General features: G+C 35.9%; 1 protein-coding gene and 1 long non-coding RNA gene across 2 annotated transcripts in view; one reads left to right on the plus strand and one right to left on the minus strand.

Moving 5' to 3' along the window:
• LOC126977228 (DNA ligase 4-like) overlaps positions 1-16,755 on the plus strand; it is a 34,754-nt gene extending 17,999 nt beyond the window's left edge. The window contains exons 10-14 of the mRNA XM_050825954.1: positions 2,500-2,693; positions 4,667-4,804; positions 12,138-12,402; positions 13,848-14,119; positions 16,079-16,755. Coding sequence (XP_050681911.1) covers positions 2,500-2,693; positions 4,667-4,804; positions 12,138-12,402; positions 13,848-14,119; positions 16,079-16,390 — 1,181 coding nt within the window. The 3' untranslated portion in view covers positions 16,391-16,755. The remainder of the gene's footprint in view (positions 1-2,499; positions 2,694-4,666; positions 4,805-12,137; positions 12,403-13,847; positions 14,120-16,078) is intronic.
• The window catches only part of LOC126977335 (uncharacterized), an 89,048-nt gene that overhangs the window by 49,630 nt on the left and 17,722 nt on the right, over positions 1-21,696 (minus strand). The gene's annotated exons all lie outside the window — the stretch shown is intronic.

A 21,696-nucleotide genomic window follows, 5' to 3' on the forward strand; every position in this document is an offset into this window, starting at 1 on the left:
CTCCTGCCATTCACCTCGACCCTCTGAATCCTATTATTTAAATATGAGATCAGAAGATCGAGTGCAGATCCTCTTATACCATAGTGGCATAGCTTCCTGACCAGCGTTGAATGTTGAACACAATCAAAAGCCTTAGATAAATCACAGATGATACCAAGTGCATTCTGTGATTCCTTCCAGGCCTCAAAAATATTCCTGATGAGTTCAACACCTGCATCCGTAGTCGAGCGTCCCCTAGTAAAGCCAAATTGTTTTATATGAAGTAACTTATAAGTGTTAAAGTGAGTAAGCATTTGGCTTAAAATAATTTTTTCAAAAATTTTACTAAGGGTCGGCACCACCGAAACAGGGCGATAGTTATTCGGGTCAGAAGTGAGTCCCGATTTAAATATTGGTGTAATTTTACTATACTTCAGAAGGTCAGGAAACACGCCATGTTCAATACAGCTATTAAAAACTAGTGCTAGATATGGTGCTATGACGTCAATAACAGAACTTATTATTTTTACAGATATGCCCCATATATCAGCAGTTTTTTTCATTTCTAAGGATCTGAAAGTTTTAATTATTTCTGCTGGGCTAACAACACTGAATTTGAAATTTTGTTTACATTCCTTAACATTTTCCAAAAGAAGTGACTCGGCAACACTGGTGGAGGAGACAAGGGTGCTTGAGATGGAAACTGGGATGTCAAAAAAAAAATTCTCAAAAGCAGAAGCTACTTCCTGCTCAGAGTGGATTTTTGTATTGTTTATTATTAGATTATATTCAAACTTGCAGTCTTTCGCTCTTCCAGATTCCCAGTTAATAACTTTCCAAGTCATTTTTATTTTATTTGAAACATTTTTAATTATTTCTCTAATATGCATTGACTTAGCAATAGTACATACTTTCTTAAATCATTCTGAATAATTTTTCACATATACAAGGAAAGATGCATCATGATTACATGATGATCTCTCACTATATAGTTCATATAACCGTTGTCTGCTCCTATGAATACCAGCTGTTGCCCAGTTGTTAAATGACAAGAGACCACCCGAGTTGACTGTCTTTGAAGTAAATATAGAAGCAAACTCTGTTTTAATTATTTTAAATAACTTACCATACATCTCATTTGGAGTACTGTTATAATTCAAATACAAGTTTGAGAGTTTTTCTGAAACATTGCCTCTATATTTCTCCATTCGCCTATTGTTTACCGGAACAAACATAAACTTTATAGTTGAAGTACATTTGTTCCCTTCAATATTAAAAGAGGCTAATTGACCAAAGTGGTCTGAGCTCAGTTTACTAATTATTGATTGAGAAATAGGTTTATAATTAGTAAAAATATTATCAATACAGCTTTTAGAGGTGCTGGTTACTCTAGTAGGTTCTAAGAAAATATTTGATAAATTATATATCTATTATTATTATTATGATTTGGGGATAAGAAAGCACTTAAATCCTATGATTTATAATTGTGCCCTCTGCTGGCGCGCTGGCTAAAAATGAGATTAGGAAAAATAAAATCGAGGCTACTAACTAGGAAAAGGGCTATTGTTCCAAAATTTAAATCTAAATAATAATTCTAATCTAGTTTAAATTATATCCTCAAGACCTATTTTACTTTTAAAAGGCGTAGGATCCTCAGAGGGTTTAGGCAGGGCACGTCCTCTGCTTTGAGTGAAGGTATTTTAAGACACCCCAGCCTGATTCTGGCAATGGCTTCGCATTCCAGAAGGATGTGTTTGGGGTCTTCAGCGGCTTCGCAGCAGAATCTGCTCAGGTTTGATTCACCCATTTAGGCTAGGTGCCCATTCAGCTTGCAATGGCCGGAGAGGAATCCCGTGAATCTCAGTTGTCGCCTGTCCAAGCTTATGCTTTGCTTGGCACGCTTACGTTGATAGTTGCATAGGAGCAGCTTGGCTTGCCGATGGCCTGGTAGCGAGGACCAGTAACTGACTGCTTCCAGCATTTCTTGATTGCGGATATGAGATTCTCCAGCTCCACAAAAGGGTCCAGGGCCTATGAAGGGAGATGAGGCTCCATCCTTAGCTAGCCGGTCAGCTATCTCATTACCTACTATACCTTTATGCCCTGGTATCCAAGCCAGGGTAACTTTATTGCTCTGGCAGAGGATATATAGTTTTCTTCTGCATTTCCACACTACGCACTATACACACAGGTACATTTAGCACAAGTCCAAAATCTTAATATACCTTAATAAATGCGCTTTAAATTTTAAGCGCAACTGTTATTATTTTAGCCTTTTTTCTGCAAAATGTTGTTAATATTTGGTATGTGATTGATTGTGTGTGTTTTATTATCCCGTTTCTTTTTAATTATGTCCAAACGTCTGTGAACCACGTTGCGATCTTTGTCGCTTCGCTGAAAACCAGCCCTGTAGCTCTCACTTAGCGCTGAGCGGTTTTCGCATCATTCATTATTTATCATATATTAAATATTTTTCGTTTTTGTAAAAAGTAATTGTATTAATTCTATGTTTGTCCTTAGATGGTGTAACAAGCCGTTGGGTGTGCGTGGGACGCGTCGCTACGGGGTTCACATACGAGGAACGTGAGACAGTATGCGCACACTTGGAGCGATACTGGAGTGTCTCTAAGAAGACCAGTCCACCGCCCTGTCTCTACTTCAACAAGGAGAAACCTGACTTCTGGATATTACCACAACATTCTATTGTACTTGAGGTACATCCACTGCTACTTACCACTAATATAGTGTCTGAATAATATAGTGTATTAATGTTGATAGTTAGATCTTAGATACTTTATATGTCTAGAGTGAACCGATAAGAGGCCAGGTTTATAACTTTAAAGTGCGTAACAACCTACGTATTACACTCGCGATTTTGTATGTCACTTTGTGTTTGTGTGCGTGCATTACATATAAATAGAGGTTAGCTGTCAACCTCAATTTTTATTAGATGTTTTCACTTTTATCTATTTAGTCTATCTAGACGTTTAAATGATATAAGATCTAAGGTATCTTCACTGTATCAAACTACAGCCAAGTTACAATGCGTTTTTATGACATAATGAGTGTATTTTTTTTTATGACGGTAAGGGACGAGACAAGCAGGACGTTCAGCTGGTGGTAATTGATACGCCTTGCCCATTACAATGCAGTGCCGCACAGGATTCTTAAGAAACCTGTTATCAATAGAAGCACGCACTCATTCCATAGGAAAATTCTTCACTGCCTATCGTACGGATTGTTTTAGGGACTCCAAATTATCATGACGTTTAGAGCAAACCGTAGTCTCTAAAACTGACCATAAATCATAACCCAGCGGATTAAGATCAGGACTAGACGACGGCTAGTCTTCAGCTCTGATGAAGTCCGAAACGTTCGTTTCCAACCAAAACTGCTTAGACCGAGCTTTATGACCCGGCGCCGAGGCTTGCTCGATGGAACATTCTTGGATATTGAACATGATGTTGTTAAGAGGCTTCACTACCTTCACTTTCTCAAGAATGGTATCTTGATACACTTGTGCTGATGTTTTAATACCTTTTTCACAAAAGTATGGCTCAGTCACTTCTTCATAGCTAATACCCCACGCGCGCTGTTAGTCTAAACCGGCTGCACATGCCTCGGGCATCCAATGCGTTCGGTGAAAGAACAACAGCTTACATATTACCTAGACTGATTAATAAACTGCCACGTGACTTGACCGACTCGTTGACTGAGACTAATTTAAAACAGAATTTAAAAAAAATACTTTTTAAGACTTGACTGACCACCGATCAACTTATCGTGCTTAACTATTAATTATTGTATCAAGTACTTTTACTTTTATTTGTAAAATTATAATGTATAGCTAAGTTTCTAACGATTGTGAACTATTTTTTCTTTTATTAATTTAACTCTGTTGGTGTAGACTTAATTTAGCAATTGTACAAACCTCAGTGGATTTTATTGCTTTGAAACCGCAATGTAAAATTTGTTTTTTATTAATAAATACAATTAAAATAAAAAAAAATATCCCAGAAGTGAGGGTTATCACTAGAGACCGGATTATATGCATATTGCATATGCTTTTGCATATTTAGTACATTTTCAGCGGTAGTTGCATATTTTAGAAAAAAAAAAAATATTATGCATATTTTTTCATATACACAGTTTGTCTACAGAACATTTAGAACAGTACTTAGTAGAAACAGTACTTAGTACAATGATTTACCTTTAAAAATATGTAATTTTTCCTGTTTAATTGTTACTATGCATATTTTGGCCCTTTTTATGGATTTTCGTGAATTTTTAGTTATTTTACTTGCATATTTGCATGCATATTTTGGGCATTTTTTGTAGCATATAATCCGGTCTCTAGTTATCAATTTAAAAAATAACAAATTGTTTAGATTTACAAGAGCGACATCTCAAGTCAATTTCTTAATATGGTTGAGCAGGTTATCAACTGTAAAGTAGATCCTGTAGATGAAGCCACAACCGGAGCGTTGAAAAAGCCCTACAAGATTTATCAACGATACGTCACTCGAACGGTTGGCTGAGTTGGAAGAGCGCTCGGACGGTACGGAGGTCGCGGTTTCGAGTCCCGCATCGTTCATAAATTTTGTTTTCAATAATAAAGTTTATTTAACTTTGACTTTACATGAATAATGTTTATTTGACTTTGACTTTATAAATATCTTCGATTTAGGTACGTGCTACAGAACTAGTTCGCAGCAGTGGTACGGGCACGGAGTACACGCTGCGGTTTCCTCGCGTCACCAACATCAGAGCTGATAAGCCGGTTTCTGACATCATGACGCTGCTAGACTTCCAGCGTATCGTGGCTGTATGTATTTGTCGCCAGTAATATATCCATCATTACCAGTGGGAGGCTCCTTTGTACCAGATGCCGGCTAGATTATGGGTACTACAACGGCGCCTATTTCTATCGTGAAGCAGTAACCTTACTGCTAATGATATGATAGCTTACACCTGTAAGCATTACTGTGTTTCGGTCTGAACGGCGCTGTAGCTAGTGAAATTACTGGGCAAATGAGATGTGTGTGATCAAGGTGACGAGCGCAGTTGTAGTGCCTCTCAGAAGTTTGGGTTTTTCAATAATCCTGAGCGAGGCTACATTGTAATGGGCACGGCCTATCAATTACCATCAGCTGAGCGTCCTGCTCGACTCGTCCCTGATTTTCTCTTTATTTTATAGTTTATAATTTATAGTTTATAATTTATGCGTCTAGATAGAGTCTCTTGCTGTTAGACAAACGATAAAAACAGGCCAGGAATATTAGTTGAGTGTGCCTGACAAGTTACGTGTTACACTCGCGATTTGTATGACACTTTGTGTTAGTGTGCGTGAGTTTCTCAAAATAGAGGTCAGTTCTAAATTAACTTTTTTTCGACGTTTTCACAGCTGTCATAGTCTGACTAGACTTATAAATGATTTAAGTCTACCCGAATATTAAGAAGAGCCAAGGTTTGCGAGTTTGTTTGTAGGTGCTAATCTCTAGAACCCCTGAACTGATTTCGAAAATTATTTCATCTGTAGAAAGCTATATTATTCCTGCGGGATCTATGTGCTATGTTTTATTATTTTACTAGCTGTCCCGTGAGGCCGCTGCTCTGTCACTAAAAAAAAAAGTAAACCTGAGAGTTGAACAAAGCAAACAGAATTTTATAACGAGTCGGTACTCGAACGGTTAGCTCAGTTGGTTAGAGCACCGGCACGGAACGCCGGAGGTCGTGGGTTCGAGTCCCGCATCGTTCATAAAATTTTGTTTTTCAAATTTTATTTGTGTATTAATCCTAGAAGTGAGGGTTATCACTTTAAAAACATAACACATTGTTTAAAAAAAAAGGAAATATGCTTTCAAAGTTAATGAGTTAAAAATGAAACAATACCGTATTTCTGACTAATTTTTTAATATGTAGTAATCAACTGATAAGGGTTAATTTAGTATATTTTGTGTAAACAGCTTTTACATTACCGTGTTGTATTTTCCATTGTTGTTTAATATTGAAATGGATATTGTATTGTACTGACATCTAGTCTTAACAGAGTATGTGTTAACTATCGTTGTCACTGTCACGACATCGACAGTGACATTAACCGTGTGACGTCAACGTGCCAAGCACTCAAGTGCTATATAAGGAATGCACAGTACAGCGGCAGGCCGCTAACACATATATTAGATCGTTAGTGATCTTCTCTCCATCCCGCCTAGTGAGCAGGCGGTCCGAGGTTCGAGTCTCCTTCCGAGACGCCCCGCGCCTGTGAGCTACATTTTCGGCCTCCAAGGCCCCCGCCCGGCTTCGCTGTAAAAGCCTTCAGGGCTATCAGCACAGAGGAGGTTTTTAGTCGGTAGGGGGTGTTTACACCAGAGCCCGACATATGGGCCCCGTTTCGGGGTCTTCAATACGTAAATGTATTTTACTCCTCTCGAGAAAAAAAAAGCGGCAGGCCAGTTCTAATCGGCTATTGGTTGCGTGCGGACGTGTCCGGGTGTAGTGCTACATAGTAATGATAAGTTGATTCACTCGTGAGTAAACGAGGAACATTACAGATATAGTATTTTATCCTTAATATGCCATCGCGGACTTTTCTGTAGACCTATATAAGATACACAATTCCACCACACATTATTTTGTTATATCTCAAAGGGATTAGACAGAATTTTCGTTGAAAGCTCCCAGACGGCTTATAGTTTTCTCCTAACTTCCATCCCCTATTTCAACACCGCAAAGCATTTTATTTGCGATAAAAGAAAGCCTTTGTCATTTCCCAAGCCCTTGTCTATCTCTGTAATAAATTTCCACGAAATCGGTTCAGTGGTTTAGGCGTGAAAGCGTAACAAACAAACTTACACTCACATTTATAATATTACTAGCTGACCCAAAAAACGTGGTATTGCCATATAAAGTAAAAACAAAAGAATTTCAATAATTAAAATTATTTTGGGTTTAAAAAATAGATTCCGATTCTACCAAATATATCGTACTACAATAATTATTATATTCGATTGCCATCTTGCAACCCTATTGCGGATCTGTGGATGGAACAGAATAAGATAAAAACCCCGATACAAAAATATGTGTTGAAGAAATAGTGTAGTATTTTTTAATGCTGAATCATAATAAAATAAAAATCAAATAAAATGTCAAAAAATAAAAATCGATATTTTGGGTCACCCTTATCATTTAAGGGTATGAAATATAGATGATGGCCGGTTCTCAGACCTACCCGATATGCACACAAAACTTCATTCATATCGGTTTAACCGTTTCGGAGGAGTTTGGTGACAAACACCGCGAGAATAATTTTATATATGACTAGTTGACCCGACAGACGTTGTTCTGTATGTAATAAATAAAATAATGTTTTTTATTAATTTGTCAATAATATTATACAACGTGAACCAGAAAGGGTATAACATCCCTTCAATGGTACGTTATTTGGTTCATATGCAATAGTACAGTGATGTTTATGTTTAAATAAATAAATAAAAAAAAATAAAAAAACTTCCCTACGAAATAAAAATATTATTTTTCAATTTCTTTTCTTAGGCAACCCTAATTTTTAAAGAGACTGCCATTTTTAGGCGGGGCCTTTGATTGTAAACAGAATGAGGTCACATACCTATGGACTTAAACATAAACAATAATCTATGATTAAGGAGTATGCACACTACATGAAATGTGGCTTGTGTCTATGTATTTATTCATTCATTTTTTACTTCCTGTTATTGCGAAACAAATAAACAAAATAAGAAATTACATAACATTACACAGTTTCACATCTGTATTCCTGAAGGGTTAGAGGTGTATTTTTTTCACCCGTTTCATTATGTTTAATTCCCACGTAATAGGGGGCAAGCATCTACATCTGAACTATGGGCTGCTATTGAGAAATTTCCTGCGAAAAACTCAATAACTGCCCCATTCCATACCCAGGCCGGGTAGAAAACCAGATGCGGGAATGGAATACGAGGATGGTCAAAGATATCCATATTTGACAAAAAAAATCCGTGAAGAACATTTTCTTAATAGGAGTCTATTAGAATTATCTTTATTGGATAAAACATTTTTGAATTAAAATGTCAAGTCTCATTTGCCCAGTAATAACAACAGCTACAGTGCCATTCAGACCAAACCATAATAATGCTTACACATTTTTGCTTCACGGCAGAAAAAGGTGCCGTTGAGGTACCCATAATCTACAATTACAAATTTGGAATTATTTTCAATGTAACTTGAAGAAAACTTCAAATAATTCTACACTGAAGTGCTTACGTAATAATTTATGTGAACTCATTTAATTTCGAGCATAATCTTGAATTAAAAATGGTGCAGTGTATAGGGTGCCTTTAGAATAGACATTTACACACAGAGAGCAGTAAATATCGTGTTTCAAAGCATAATTCAAAGAGTAGTAACGCAGACAGGCCGATCTTTTCAACCTTACATATTAAATATGGCACAAAATGTAAAAACACAGTTACAATTACACTAGTTTTTATCTTTTAAACGTGTTTTACATGTGTAACACTCGCGGAAATCAGAGTAAATACTAACATAACATAGTTTCATAATTAGATTAGAATTAACTATCTTTATTGGGTAATACATAACTACAGTAAATACAAATTTAGAAGTATTTTCAATGTCAGCTAAAGCAAATGCACATACAAAATACCTTTGTTTTCATGGCAAAATGAGAACACAAATTGCTTCACAGCTGCAATGAATAGTAGGCATTTTACTATTATCTGATATAATGTCACATCTACATTTTTCATCTGTTTTAGGTCAAAGAGAGTTCAAAAAAACAGCTGATTAGGGTTGAGGGAATCATAGTTTTTACGAAAACTTAGCACTTTAAATATTGTATTGAAATATAACGCTAATTCATTTCTGACTTCACATAGTCATTAGAGATGACCTAAGGAATTTCGGGTTCAAAGCATAGTATACCCATTTAGTTTCATCTTGTATGTATCATAACATCAAGAATTATTTCGTAAAATATGCACCCTGCTGTCGTAATGAAATTGTTTCACAGCAGAACTGTCAAACCGTTAGTCAATAAATTCTCTCATAGAAAATATGTCCATACAAAACAAATATCTATATATATATAAATGAATAGCTGTTCGTTAGTCTCGCTAAAACTCGAGAACGGCTGGACCGATTTGGCTAATTTTGGTCTTGAATTATTTGTGGAAGTACAGAGAAGGCTTAAAAGGTGAATAAATAGAAAATGCTGCTAAATTAAATAAAAACAACAAAATTATTTTTCCTTTGATGTGTCCATAAATAATTTCTATGAGAGAATTTATTGACGCACGGTTTTATAGTTCTGCTGTGAAACAATTTCATTACGACAGCAAGGTTCATATTTTACGAAGTAATTTTCGATCTTATGATATATTATTGACAAAGACATCTATGAGAGAATTTATTGACGCACGGTTTGACAGTTCTGCTGTGAAACAATTTCATTACATCAACAGGGAGCATGTTTTACAAAATAATTCTTGATGTTATGATATCTTATTGACAAATTAATAAAAAACATTATTTTATTTATTATATACAGAACAACGTCTGTCGGGTCAGCTATAAAATAAGTTTACGTAAATAAAAACTTATCATTATCAAAAAACCAACCCAAGTTTAAAGGGTGAAACTTGACCCTTTTAAACCTTCCAGGGAAGGTGAATAAATATGAAAGTGTTTGGAATTATTTTGTTTTTCCTTTGATGTGTCCTCCGTCGTCCGATATTTGTTTTGTATGGACATATTTGTTGACAAATTAATAAAAAACATTATTTTATTTATTATATACAGAACAACGTCTGTCGGGTCAACTAGTTGGAAATAAAAATAATTGTTTGAATGAAATCTGGCCGTTTAAAGTGGGTCAAAATCACGCCCAAATGACCCGGTTACAAACAAACATACATATACATACATACAGATGAAGCTAATAAAAAGCGTATAAAAAAGAGCACATAACTTGAAATGTATCTATGACAAAGGTTAGCCGATGTAAATACTTGAAGGGGAATCATGAAAGCGTTTGAAAGTTCTCGCGCACGTATCGGTAATCGTCACTCATAAAGATTTGTCTTCAGGCGACACTAAATGCCGGCGACCTTGAGCGATATGAGTTCACGGCTCCTATGTGTAACAAAGCCAATATTTTCAAAATTCTTGCGTCGAAAATTTAACATTTTAACAGGCGCAAACAGTTTAATTGCTTAGAATTCTCATTATTGATTACTAATCTTAATAAATGTACCAACACAAAAAATTAAAAGCTATAAGAACAACTTTTATGAGAGCAGTGTACTAAACAAATGCATCATGCCGAGAAGAAACTTGTTTAACTGCAAACAAAACTGGTAGTTCATAATCGCTCTGGAGTGTTAAGTTTAACTAACAGCAAGCATTAGCAACCTGCAAGTAAGACTTAAGGGTATGTATAATATAACAGGATAAAGTAGTGTTTATAGCTCCAAATGCTATATTTTCACCACAAAACTTGTCTAAAAACACCTTGTTTGCGTGTTTTCTGCTTACTTTTCGCCTTAAGGCGCGGTCATACCTCAATATTCACAAAAATTGGATTCTTAGAGAGTCGATTACAACATAACGCAATGAAAATATTCCGACGCAAAAAATACATTACAAAAAGAAGGACTTGAAGAAAAAATTGAACCGAATAGAATATTTATATATAATTTGAAATGTCCAATAAAAAATTTGGAAGTTGCTTCCCAAAAACAAACTTTGGAGTTTAAAATCTCTGAATTTTCAGCGATAGCAACATTTCTTCTTTTAAAGAATCTAATAGAATTAGTATTTTTCTAAAACATAAACCGAACAATTATTCAATTTAATATGTATATTTTGAATAAACAAAAGAAAACCAGTAAAATAAATGCCCATTTGCAGCTTAGCCACATGATCAACTCAAATATTGTACTATTTTTTGTAGCGTTTACAATCCAAGTCAGTCCGCGCCTTAAGTCTCTAAGGTATCGATCGACATATAGGATGGATCGACATATTTGTTCAAATGTCATATATTAGGTTCAGAAATTTTATTTGTGACAAAACTAAAGACTTATCAATCTACATAAAAATAATCTGATAGAAAGTTAGCAAATGTAGTTAATCTACCAACTATAGTTAGCTAAAATTAAGTTAATTTTATGCCTATAATATAAAAAAAATCTAATTAGTAATTCATTTAAAATTAGTTATTCATTTTAAACTATACTTTCAATCTAATTTCTGAACGTCGGGGGAGATACATCAAAGGAAAAAAAATATTGTTTTTATTTAATTCTAAGCATTTTCATATTTATTCACCTTTTAAACCTTCTCTGGACTTCCACGAATAATTCAAGACCAAAATTAGCCAAATCGGTCCAACCGTTCTCGAGTTTTAGCGAGACTAACGAACAGCAATTCATTTATATATATACTAGTGGACCCAACAGACGTTGTCCTGTACACACGTCTTAAATTTACAAAATCTGTCCAGCCGTTAAGAGGAGTTCTTATTTATATGGACGGAGAGAATTATATTATATGGACGGAATTGAGAATCTAAACCAATCTCAAATTCACTGAAACAAACAAAAATATCATCAAAATCGGTCCAGCCGTTTAGGAGGTAGTTTAATTGTGAATCTAAACCATTCTCGAATCCACCTGAAGACACACACCAATCTCAAATTCACTGGAACACACAAAAATATCATCAAAATCGGTCCAGCCGTTTAGGCCGTTCAATTGTGAATCTAAACCATCCTCGAATCCCCTTGAACTCACACAAAAAATTTCATCCAAATCGGTCCAGCCGTCTAGGAGGAGTTCAGTGACATACACACGCACACAAGAATTATATATAAAGATATATATATATATATATATTTCTTGTGATAGAGATATATATACATATATATATAGATATATATATATACATATATATATACTATACATATACAATACTCTTATATATATATATATATATATATATACTACTATATATATATATTAGGGATATCTAAATTGACTGCGATTGCCAAGAAGTTTTCACTTCTGCCATGCATTCTTAAGATCGCTTAAGTGCCTAAGCACAGTATATTTTTTTATAGGAAAGAAACCCTGTGATCAAGCTGAGCACGAAACGCATAAGCGACACTCAAATCGCGGAAGCCGTCACCAAGTCTCGTAAATCCCGACCGGCCAAGACAGTACAAGTTGCTGAGCAGTTCCGCTCTAGAGCTGCTGACGTAGTTGTGACGTCACACGCCCTGAAGGACAGGGAGGTGTGTGTGCTCTCTGACGATGGAGATTGTAAGAAGACAGAGCTAATTAGAATTGTTGAAAGTCACGGCGGGAAGCATGTGGAGAATCCAGGTGAGTGGGCGAATTGTCTTCAATATGTATCGCTTGGACTAGAATGTGTTGGATGTGATTGAGATAGGCGAAACTCTTTCTCCATCATGATCATCAGCCGGAACACGTCCACTGCTGGACAAAAGCCTCCCCAAAGATCTCCTGCGCTGCCCTCATCCAATGTATTCCGGTGATCTTGACCACATCGTCGGTCCATCTTGTGGGGGCCTACCAACACTGCGTCTTCCATCTTCCTTCTGATACGTGATCCCCATTCCAGGACTTTTCTGCCCCACCGGCCATCTGTCCGTCGTACTATGTACCCTGCCCACTGCCACGTCAGTTTCTCAATCATTTGGGCTATGCCGGTAACTCTTTCACCACTTCTGGGTATATTCGACCGAGATTCCTTATAGTAAAATATACCTTATATAATATAGAATATACAACTATATACTGTAAGACAACGCAAAAAACCAGGCCAGTAATATTAGTTTAGTGTTCGTGACAAGCTCCGTCTTACACTCACGGTTTGTAGTACACTTTGTGTTAGTGTGCAAAATAGGTGTTAGTTCTAAGTTAAATTTTTCTCGACGTTTTCTCAGCTGTTATAGTCTATTTACGGCCGTTCCCTATATACTATCTACAGATAGAGATAAATTACTACCTTCTACTGTCAGTAATTAGCTGTCAATAATCTGAAGGTGTCCCAATATACCCGATAAGTCATTCTTAACGCCTTATATTGGGACGCGTGAATTGCAATTTCCATACAAACTTCTATCGCTAGTAAGCTATACGTCGTCCTATTGACAGACAGCGTGTACGGATAAGGTGAGTTACCGTCGATAAGTTTATTGGGACAGAAAAGTCAACGATAGTTACGATTTTTATCTCAAGTAAGAGATAGACTGAATATTGGGAACGGCCGTTAGACGTAGATACAGATCTGTAAATCAGACAGACAATTTATGCGTCTAACGGAAAATGAGAATGAAAATGGGGGAAATAATTGCTGATTTTATCAAAATAAGCCTCGTTTGGTCACTAATTATTATTTTTTTTTAACAAAACCACAACCGACTTTAATAACACTATTCCAAAACAATAGATATAATGTACATTTAATGGTAACTGAAATAGGACACATATGTTTGGGATTCTATTTAAATGTCTTGAAAAAACTGCATCGATGGTAGTATTATATTTTGTTGTTGATTCTGCTGGATAATTGTTCAATGCGAAATAGAAAGATGAAACGAAAATAACTGGCTTCCTTTCTATGAGAGAGAGAGAGAGAGAGACAAACAGACAGACAAACAGAGAAATACGCGTACGCCGCACGGCCTACAACTATAGCAAAAAGTGTCGTTACAACTTTTGGTCTTAATTTTTTCCGTCTAGCGCCCTTTCGCAACGCGCCATAAGGAACTTCGTTCCAATAATCTTTTTGTAATCTACTGCAGGTCCTAAAACCTGGTGCTGCATCGTGGGTTCACAGAGCTTCCGTACTCGACGCCTTATAGAAAGCAACATGTACGATGTCATCACAGCCAGCTGGCTTAGATCCCTTCCATCTTCTCACAGACGCTGCACGCTATCACCGGTCGACATGTTGTCTATAAAGAAATCCACTAAACTGTCCTTGAGCATAGAGTATGATAAGTTTGGTGATAGCTACAAGCAACCCAGCGACCAAGATACTTTGGACAAGTGTTTGAAGAAAATGGATTGCGAGGTTGGGTTTATTCATTTTGGTTATAAAAATATTTATTTATTTTATTTACTTACTTTGATTAAAACGGTTAGCACCAATTACAATAATTACAGAAAATTCATTATTAATTCAGACATTCATCTCGCTTACAGTACTTCTAGGCATTCTGACCAGAAGTCTCTAAGAAAAAAGCAATTCAGTCGATTGTATGAAACATGCAGTCATTGATAGATTGACAGATGACGGCTATAATCTTGTGAAAAACGGCGATAGCCGAAATCCACTACGTTTTATGCAACGAATTATACCGCCAATCGCTAAACTGTAATTACCTACTACTATTTCAAACTTATGTCAAATGTCTGCACGTTTTTTTTTCTCTTTGGCACTGCACAGTATGCGCATTCAGCCAGACTGAACGATTCATGCTAAACTAAATTTCAATTACTTAGGCAGTCTCGCTTCTTATTACGTAGTATTTACATCCTCTTTGATCCTGACGTTATTCCCGTCCATTCATCTACGAACAAGTCACATACAAGGTTTGCGTTCAGAAGAGCGTTGATCGCGGTGAGAGTGCGGGGTATAGGTTCTAGATATGCGCTACTGTGCACCTCTGCGAAATAGCAAACAGTTCATGCCTAAGATGAACAAATGTTTTCTATTTTTTTTTTCCGCTAAGGGTCCTAGATTTTGACTTTTATAAGTGAAATAGCTGACCCGGCAGACTTCATACTGCCTCGATCGATAAATAAAAGACCTAAACTTTTGTATGAAATAAAATTAAAACAAACAAAAGGAATCCTTTTTTATTAAATCAATTATCATACAGTCTGTTAAAATTTAAAGCTTTCTGATATTCACGAACTCGTTGCAATCTACTTCATTCTCACTCAGTAAAGAACGCAATTCTGACATCTCAATACGACTATTTTCTTGATCTGTCTCTCTCTGGTCATCATTGCGGTTAGCACGTGAGTTAGCTCTATAAATAATCTGATAGATAGTTATCAACTGTAGTTAAGAGAAAGTTATAAAGATATAAAAATTATAATTAGTTATTCATTTTAATTTTTAACTATTCTTTCAATTTGATTTCTCAACCACGGGGGACACATCGAAGGAAAAAAATTGTTGTTTTTATTTCATTCCGAGCATTTTCAATATTTTTTCACCTTTTAAACCTTCTCTGGACTTCCATAAGTAATTAAAGACCAAAATTAGCCAAATCGGTCCAGCCGTTATCGAGTTTTAGCGAGACTAACGAACAGCAATTCATTTTTATATATATAGATATAAATTTCAATTCGATCCGGTATAAATAAAATTTATTTAAGTTCTACAAATTTATATAACTCCCGAATGTGAGGCTTGTACCATCATTTATCTACTAATTCTGAATAAGCCTCAGTTGATGGTAGAGGATGCTCCTCAGATCAATAATTATTCATCGAAATTCATTTAACTTTGAGCAGCTGCTAACACGGCCATAACATTTTAAATGGGGTACGTAATCAATTTGTTATTTAAAGTGATAACCCTCACTTCTGGGATTAATTACACAAATTAATTTGAAAATTAAATTCATGATCGATGTGGGGCTCGAACCCGCGACCTCTCGCGTTCCGTGCGAGCGCTCTTTCAACTGAGCCTACCGTTCGAGTGACGTAAGGTTCATGTGCCTTCATGTGGCTACAGGATCTACTTACTTATGAATTTTGTTTACAAATTTAATTTGTGGGCCACGTAATCTCTAAGGAATTAAATGTTAAATAATATTCAACATACAATTAGATTCGAATATAATTATTAATTCTCAAAAGCGAAACAAAAAATCATTTTTCTCTCGGGGATCCGATTAAAGTTTTTGTATTAGTATTTGAATACAACTCACCCAACTTTTATAGCGGTCGAATAATTTTGTCATTTTAAATTGATTCCCAATCCAACACTAATAAATAATATCTAATATTTTTTTAGATACCGACCTATTTAACACGACAAGAAATGATTGAAGTTGATGCAGAAATATTTGGCAATAACAATCCATTTTCCTTCCTGCGGCCATGTTTGATACATGTCATAGACAATGATGTCATCGCAGCAAAAGCTAGATTTTTTGGCGCCAATCTGCAAAACCGTAATGGAAATTTGACTCATATAGTTGTTCCACGCGAATTCACAGATGTAATAAATACTAAGAGAAATGTTCATGTAGTCTACGAAGATTGGTTGGAGAAATGTTTTGAAGAGAGGAGATTATGTAACGACTTGCCATTTTTACGCAACTGAAATATACGGGATGATAAAATTGGACATAAACTATACTTATACCTTGAAATATCCTGTCATTTTCTTATATGCTGCCAATCGCAAATTTGTCTATGATCTGGAGTTTTTCGCCATCTCTATCGAAAATAAATTCACAGGGGCAAATGATCTTCCCAATAAAATTGTGACCATAAGGAAAAGGAACTCCGGCTGAGCTAATGTTTGGGATCAAAATAGTTGTATTTTGGCATCGTTGTAGGTATGCTATTGCCACACTGGCAATTACAATTTGATTTATGGAATTATGAAATTGTTTTTGTTACTTAATTATTACCTACTGTAACATGTATAAACATAACTAATTAAATACAAATCGATTTACGAAATGTTTATTTATTTACGTGACTCTATAAGTGCCTGCATACTAAAATAACAGGTCTGCCCACGACGAACACTGGATATAAAACTAGTTTTCGCAGCAGCCGCATCTCTGCGAGATGCGGTGCTGGCGAGTCGGCGTAATGCAAAGCAGGTACGACCCAGTCTAGAGCAGAGCTTGTCGACGTGGACGTCCCTGATGAGGCTACTATCCAAATAAAAACCGAGCAATTTTATTGAATGTACCCATCTCTAGTGGGGTATCGCCCGCTGTTACTAAGAGGCGGCGGAGGTGTACCTTTTAGGTAGATGGACAAAAAACACGTTTTATCTATATTCACAGCCAGGCCGTTTGATCGGAACCACTGCTCAAGTTTTTAAACAACTGAGTTTAGCCTCTGCTGCAACTCGTATGTTGTCGGTGCGGTGACAAGGGCGGCGACGTCATCTGCGTACATGAATGTACATATACATGCTGCGTAAGCTTTACAATAAGATTCATGATAAGACTTTTATCCACACACTGAGCAATTTTTAGGTAAAAAACAAGAAAATAATACACACACAAATACATACACATTTAAATTGTATTTATCATTAATTATTTCGTTTGTCATTGTCATTTGTGGAGGAATCACTGACCCCGAAGATACAGTTTTTCAGGGTCAGAGGTCCACCCCTTCTAATATCACTGCAAAACTGTTTTCCAATGTTGTAAAGATGTTAGTAATTAGTATTACGAGGGCGGCACTGAAAATTTCGGGAATCAAGGAAGTGACACAACATTACTATTTAAAAATGTATTTATTGCTTTTCGAAGTATTCTCCGTGAAATTTGACACATTTTTACCTTACGATGGAACCAATCATTGAAGCAACCATTCCATTCGGAAGTTGGGGTCTCCAAAATGGCCATTTTGTAGGAGTCCACAGCTTCTTCAGGTGATGAAAATGTCTGACCACGCAATTTATTCTTTATTTTAGGGAAAGTATAAAAATCATTAGGGCTTAGGTCGGGGCTGTACGGCGGATGATCTAATAATTATATTCTTTCTTGCTCTAAAAACTCTTTTGTTATGTGCGCGGTGTGAGAACTCGCATTGTCGTGGTGGAGGTTGATGCGGCGGTTGCAGTTCTCTTTACGGAGTTCAGAAACGACCTGTGGCAAACAAATACTAGCATACCATTCTGCATTTACCGTTCTTTGTCCCTCAAGAGGAATAGTCGCAACATGGCCGGTTTTGGAGACAAACGTGGCCACCATTTTTTTTGCAACACTCCTTGAACGAACAATTTTTGTTGGCTTTAACTCATTTTCGAACACCCAAACTCGTGACTGGTTTTTTATTTCGGGTTCGTACGCGTATATCCAGGATTCGTCACATGATTCGATGTTGTATACAGCATTTGAGGATCCTGCGTGGAATCTTTCGAGAGTTCTGACGCACCAAGTAACGCGAGCCGCTTTTTGCTCTTCACAGAGCAAATGCCGTATCCATCGGGAAAACAACTTTTTTACACCTAATTGTTCATGCAAGATTATTTGTATTTGACTCATGCTAATGTCTAAAGTTGACTGAATTTCGCGGTATGTCACATGTCGATCTTCCTCAATCAGCTTACGCACAGCATCAACGTTTTCTTTGGTGACTGCAGTTTTTGGAAGACCTTGACGGGGATCATCACTGATCTTGACCCGTCCACGTTGAAATTCAGGAAACCAGCAATAAATAGTGGTCTTGGATGGGGCCTCATCGCCAAATGCAGAAATCATCCGGTCAATACACTGTTTTTGTGTTAAGCCATTTCTTAAGTCATAATAAATCATCGCTCTAGAATGTTCTCGAGTCAATTCCATTTTCTCAAGGACTAAACAAGATTGACAAGACCCTTGTGACCAGACCGAGAATCTTTTTTTATATAAATAAATGGTATTCGATTTTTAAAACCAAGGAGTTTTCAATTAAAAAGATTTTAATATGACAGGAACTGTGGAAATATTCCATTACTACTCGATACTTTTAGTGCAGCCTATGTATTCAATAAATATTGTACATTTATTATATTATGTTACTTGCAGTGATTGTAAAAAAAGATGAAATAAAGTATAAGATACCTATGCGTCGACGACCGCTTCGGGCAATTCGTTTAGCAGAAGGTTGAACAGAGTGTTGGACAGACAAGAGCCCTGCGGGACTCCGAGAGTCGTGACCATCTCTGATGACTTTAAACATTTTGTCCTATTTCAGCATAGCTCTTATTGTATTTCTAGCCATTGTATTTATTATTGTATTTGTAGCTAGTGAAATTACTGGGCAAATGAGACTTAACATCTTATGTCTCAAGGTGACGAGCGCAATTGTAGTGGCAATCAGAATTTATGTGTTTTTTAAGAATCCTGAGTTGCATTGTAATGAGCAGGGCGTATCAATTACCATCAGCTGAACGTCCTGCTCGTCTCGTCCCTTCTTTTTATTAAAAAAATTGCGACGATGCAAATTATTTTTATTTGTACCGTACACAAAGAATAGCGCAGTTTGCCTCACATAATGAGGTGCAATGGTTCGTATAATGAACGTAAAGTGCCCGAAACGAAATCGATACCAGCACAGACCGACCGTTGTGTTCCCGTGTTACTTGCAAGACTCCATTGAGTACAATCAACTACATATCTGCCGTGTAATTGCCTCTCTCTACTGTATATGAAATGGTGTATTGTTTAATTTATTTGATTCTATTTAGCGAATTTGTTTCAGGATACCATTCGGACCCATTGATATTTTCTTGTTATTTTTGTACTTTGGCAGCGTTCCCACATATTTTATAGTACCTACCCTTTTATATGCAACTTTTTCTTCAGAACTGAATTATATTAATAACTAGCGGACCCGACAGACGTTGTTCTGTTAAAAAAAACTCTCGCCGATGGAATTTCTTAAAATCGTTCTTAGCTGACCTCTACTCGACGAAAGGAATATTCCTACCAAATTTCAAGTCTCTACGCGGTTCCAGAGATCAGATCGTGATGAGTGACTATATACGTGGAAATCTCTTATACATATATATAGATTGACCATGGGAAATGGATTTTCTCGATTCAGACCACAAACTATCAAGAATTGGCCTTGAGATTTGTTAATGGTCATGGCGAATGTAAGACGGATCGGAAATTAAAGATTTGCGGGCTAACTCGACATGCAAAATGTTCATGAAGTAGTTGCTGCAGATCATGAGGAATTGCTATTATCATTGCTGCATTGATCTCTTCAAGTCGTTGTTCCTCCATGGTGCCCATGAAATATAATTGTTAAAATTTATGGTGGCAATCTTCGAGAGATTGCAATGATCCAATTCGATGGCGAATCTGTCCTTGTATCTACAAAATCAAAAGCAATGTCCGTATTACTGATTTGTAAACACTTATTTTTAGAATTAGCATACATAATACATACGAATAAATATAGGAAGTATGTTATTCTTCTACTGTATTGTGTGTAAGAATATAAATAAATTAATACCCTGAATATCAGATTAAATCGTCGTTGTTAGACAATGTCTGCCCCAAACGAGGACATTTGGAAACAAACATTGTATTTTTGTATGTTTGCTAGAAAATGTGATTCGGTGTCACAAAAATGTCAAAATGTCAATCCATACAAAATGTATGAGAAAATAAATGTTTTATAATAATATTATTATGTGATTTTTTCGATATTTTATTACTTATTATCCTATTCTGGACTAAAAGTAACCCAAAAAATCAAACAACAGAAAAAATGGTCTAGCCGTTCTTGAGTTATAAATGGTGTAACTAACACGACTTTCTTTTATATAGATATATAGATATTATAAATAAAGGGTTGTTATTTATGTCAATAAGGACTTTTTTTTAAATGAATTTGTATTTTTTTTTACATATACAAGGTTTTCATATATGTATGGCGGTGTCAAAGTCAAAATATTTATTTCATTATAACACTCTTGGTTCTAATTTATAGATTTTTTTATTTATTTATTTAAGATGTACCAACAATAACTCGAACTTAACATTAACAATTGATTTGCACTTACATACTAATTCTAGGTTGGTTATTCGAATTGGGTACATTCAGCATTTTTATTATGAAAAAATTAAGTAACTTAGTAATAAATCTTAATTCTAGAAACTATACAATGTAAATAATTATAAAGTGGTAAGTGTGGAATTACAAAAAATAAAAGTAAGAATTAATAAGTCATTAACAATCTAATACAAACTATTATCTACCGTGGTCGTTATTTTTTCTAAAACTTTATTTCTAAGTGACTTAAACGTGTCGTGAAAAATGTCAACGTCATGATCGTTGATATCATTGAATTTTGTAGATGGCACGAATAGCTCGTTTCTGTAGTGTGAAAATAGTGTTAACATGGCATCGGCAGCATTGCCCCAAAGTATAATACCATAGAAAGTCATCAGACAGATCTTTCGGTGTTGCAAGAAAGTATGGGCGGCAGTTACGAGGGTAACACTGAAAATGTTTAGAACTGGCCAGTTAGAAACATTGCTAATGAAAACTTTTTTTGAATTTCAATTTTAGAACTCTTTGGTAACCTAATAATATTGCATTAATTTGTCATTTGTTTTTGTGAATTGACGGCAAATCTAAAACTCGTGTTATACGTGAAAATGAACCTAACCCGAGAAAATTTTCGCTCAATGGTTTATTACGACTTTCGTTGTGGTTTGCCCATTCAACAACAAAGCTATGATAGGCTGCGATTAGCATTTCTTAATGAAGCGCCATCTCTTGCCTCTATTTACAATTGGTTTAACGAGCTTAAGCGTGGACGTAGCAATATCAATGAAGATTCGCGTTAGGGACGTCCTTTCACAGCGACTACTGAAGATAACATCAGTGCTGTGCGACGCATGATAGAGGAAGATAAGAGAGTGACCTATCAGCAGA

Source organism: Leptidea sinapis, chromosome 44 (assembly GCF_905404315.1).
Source record: "Leptidea sinapis chromosome 44, ilLepSina1.1, whole genome shotgun sequence".
NCBI classification, from domain to species: Eukaryota; Metazoa; Arthropoda; class Insecta; order Lepidoptera; family Pieridae; genus Leptidea; species Leptidea sinapis.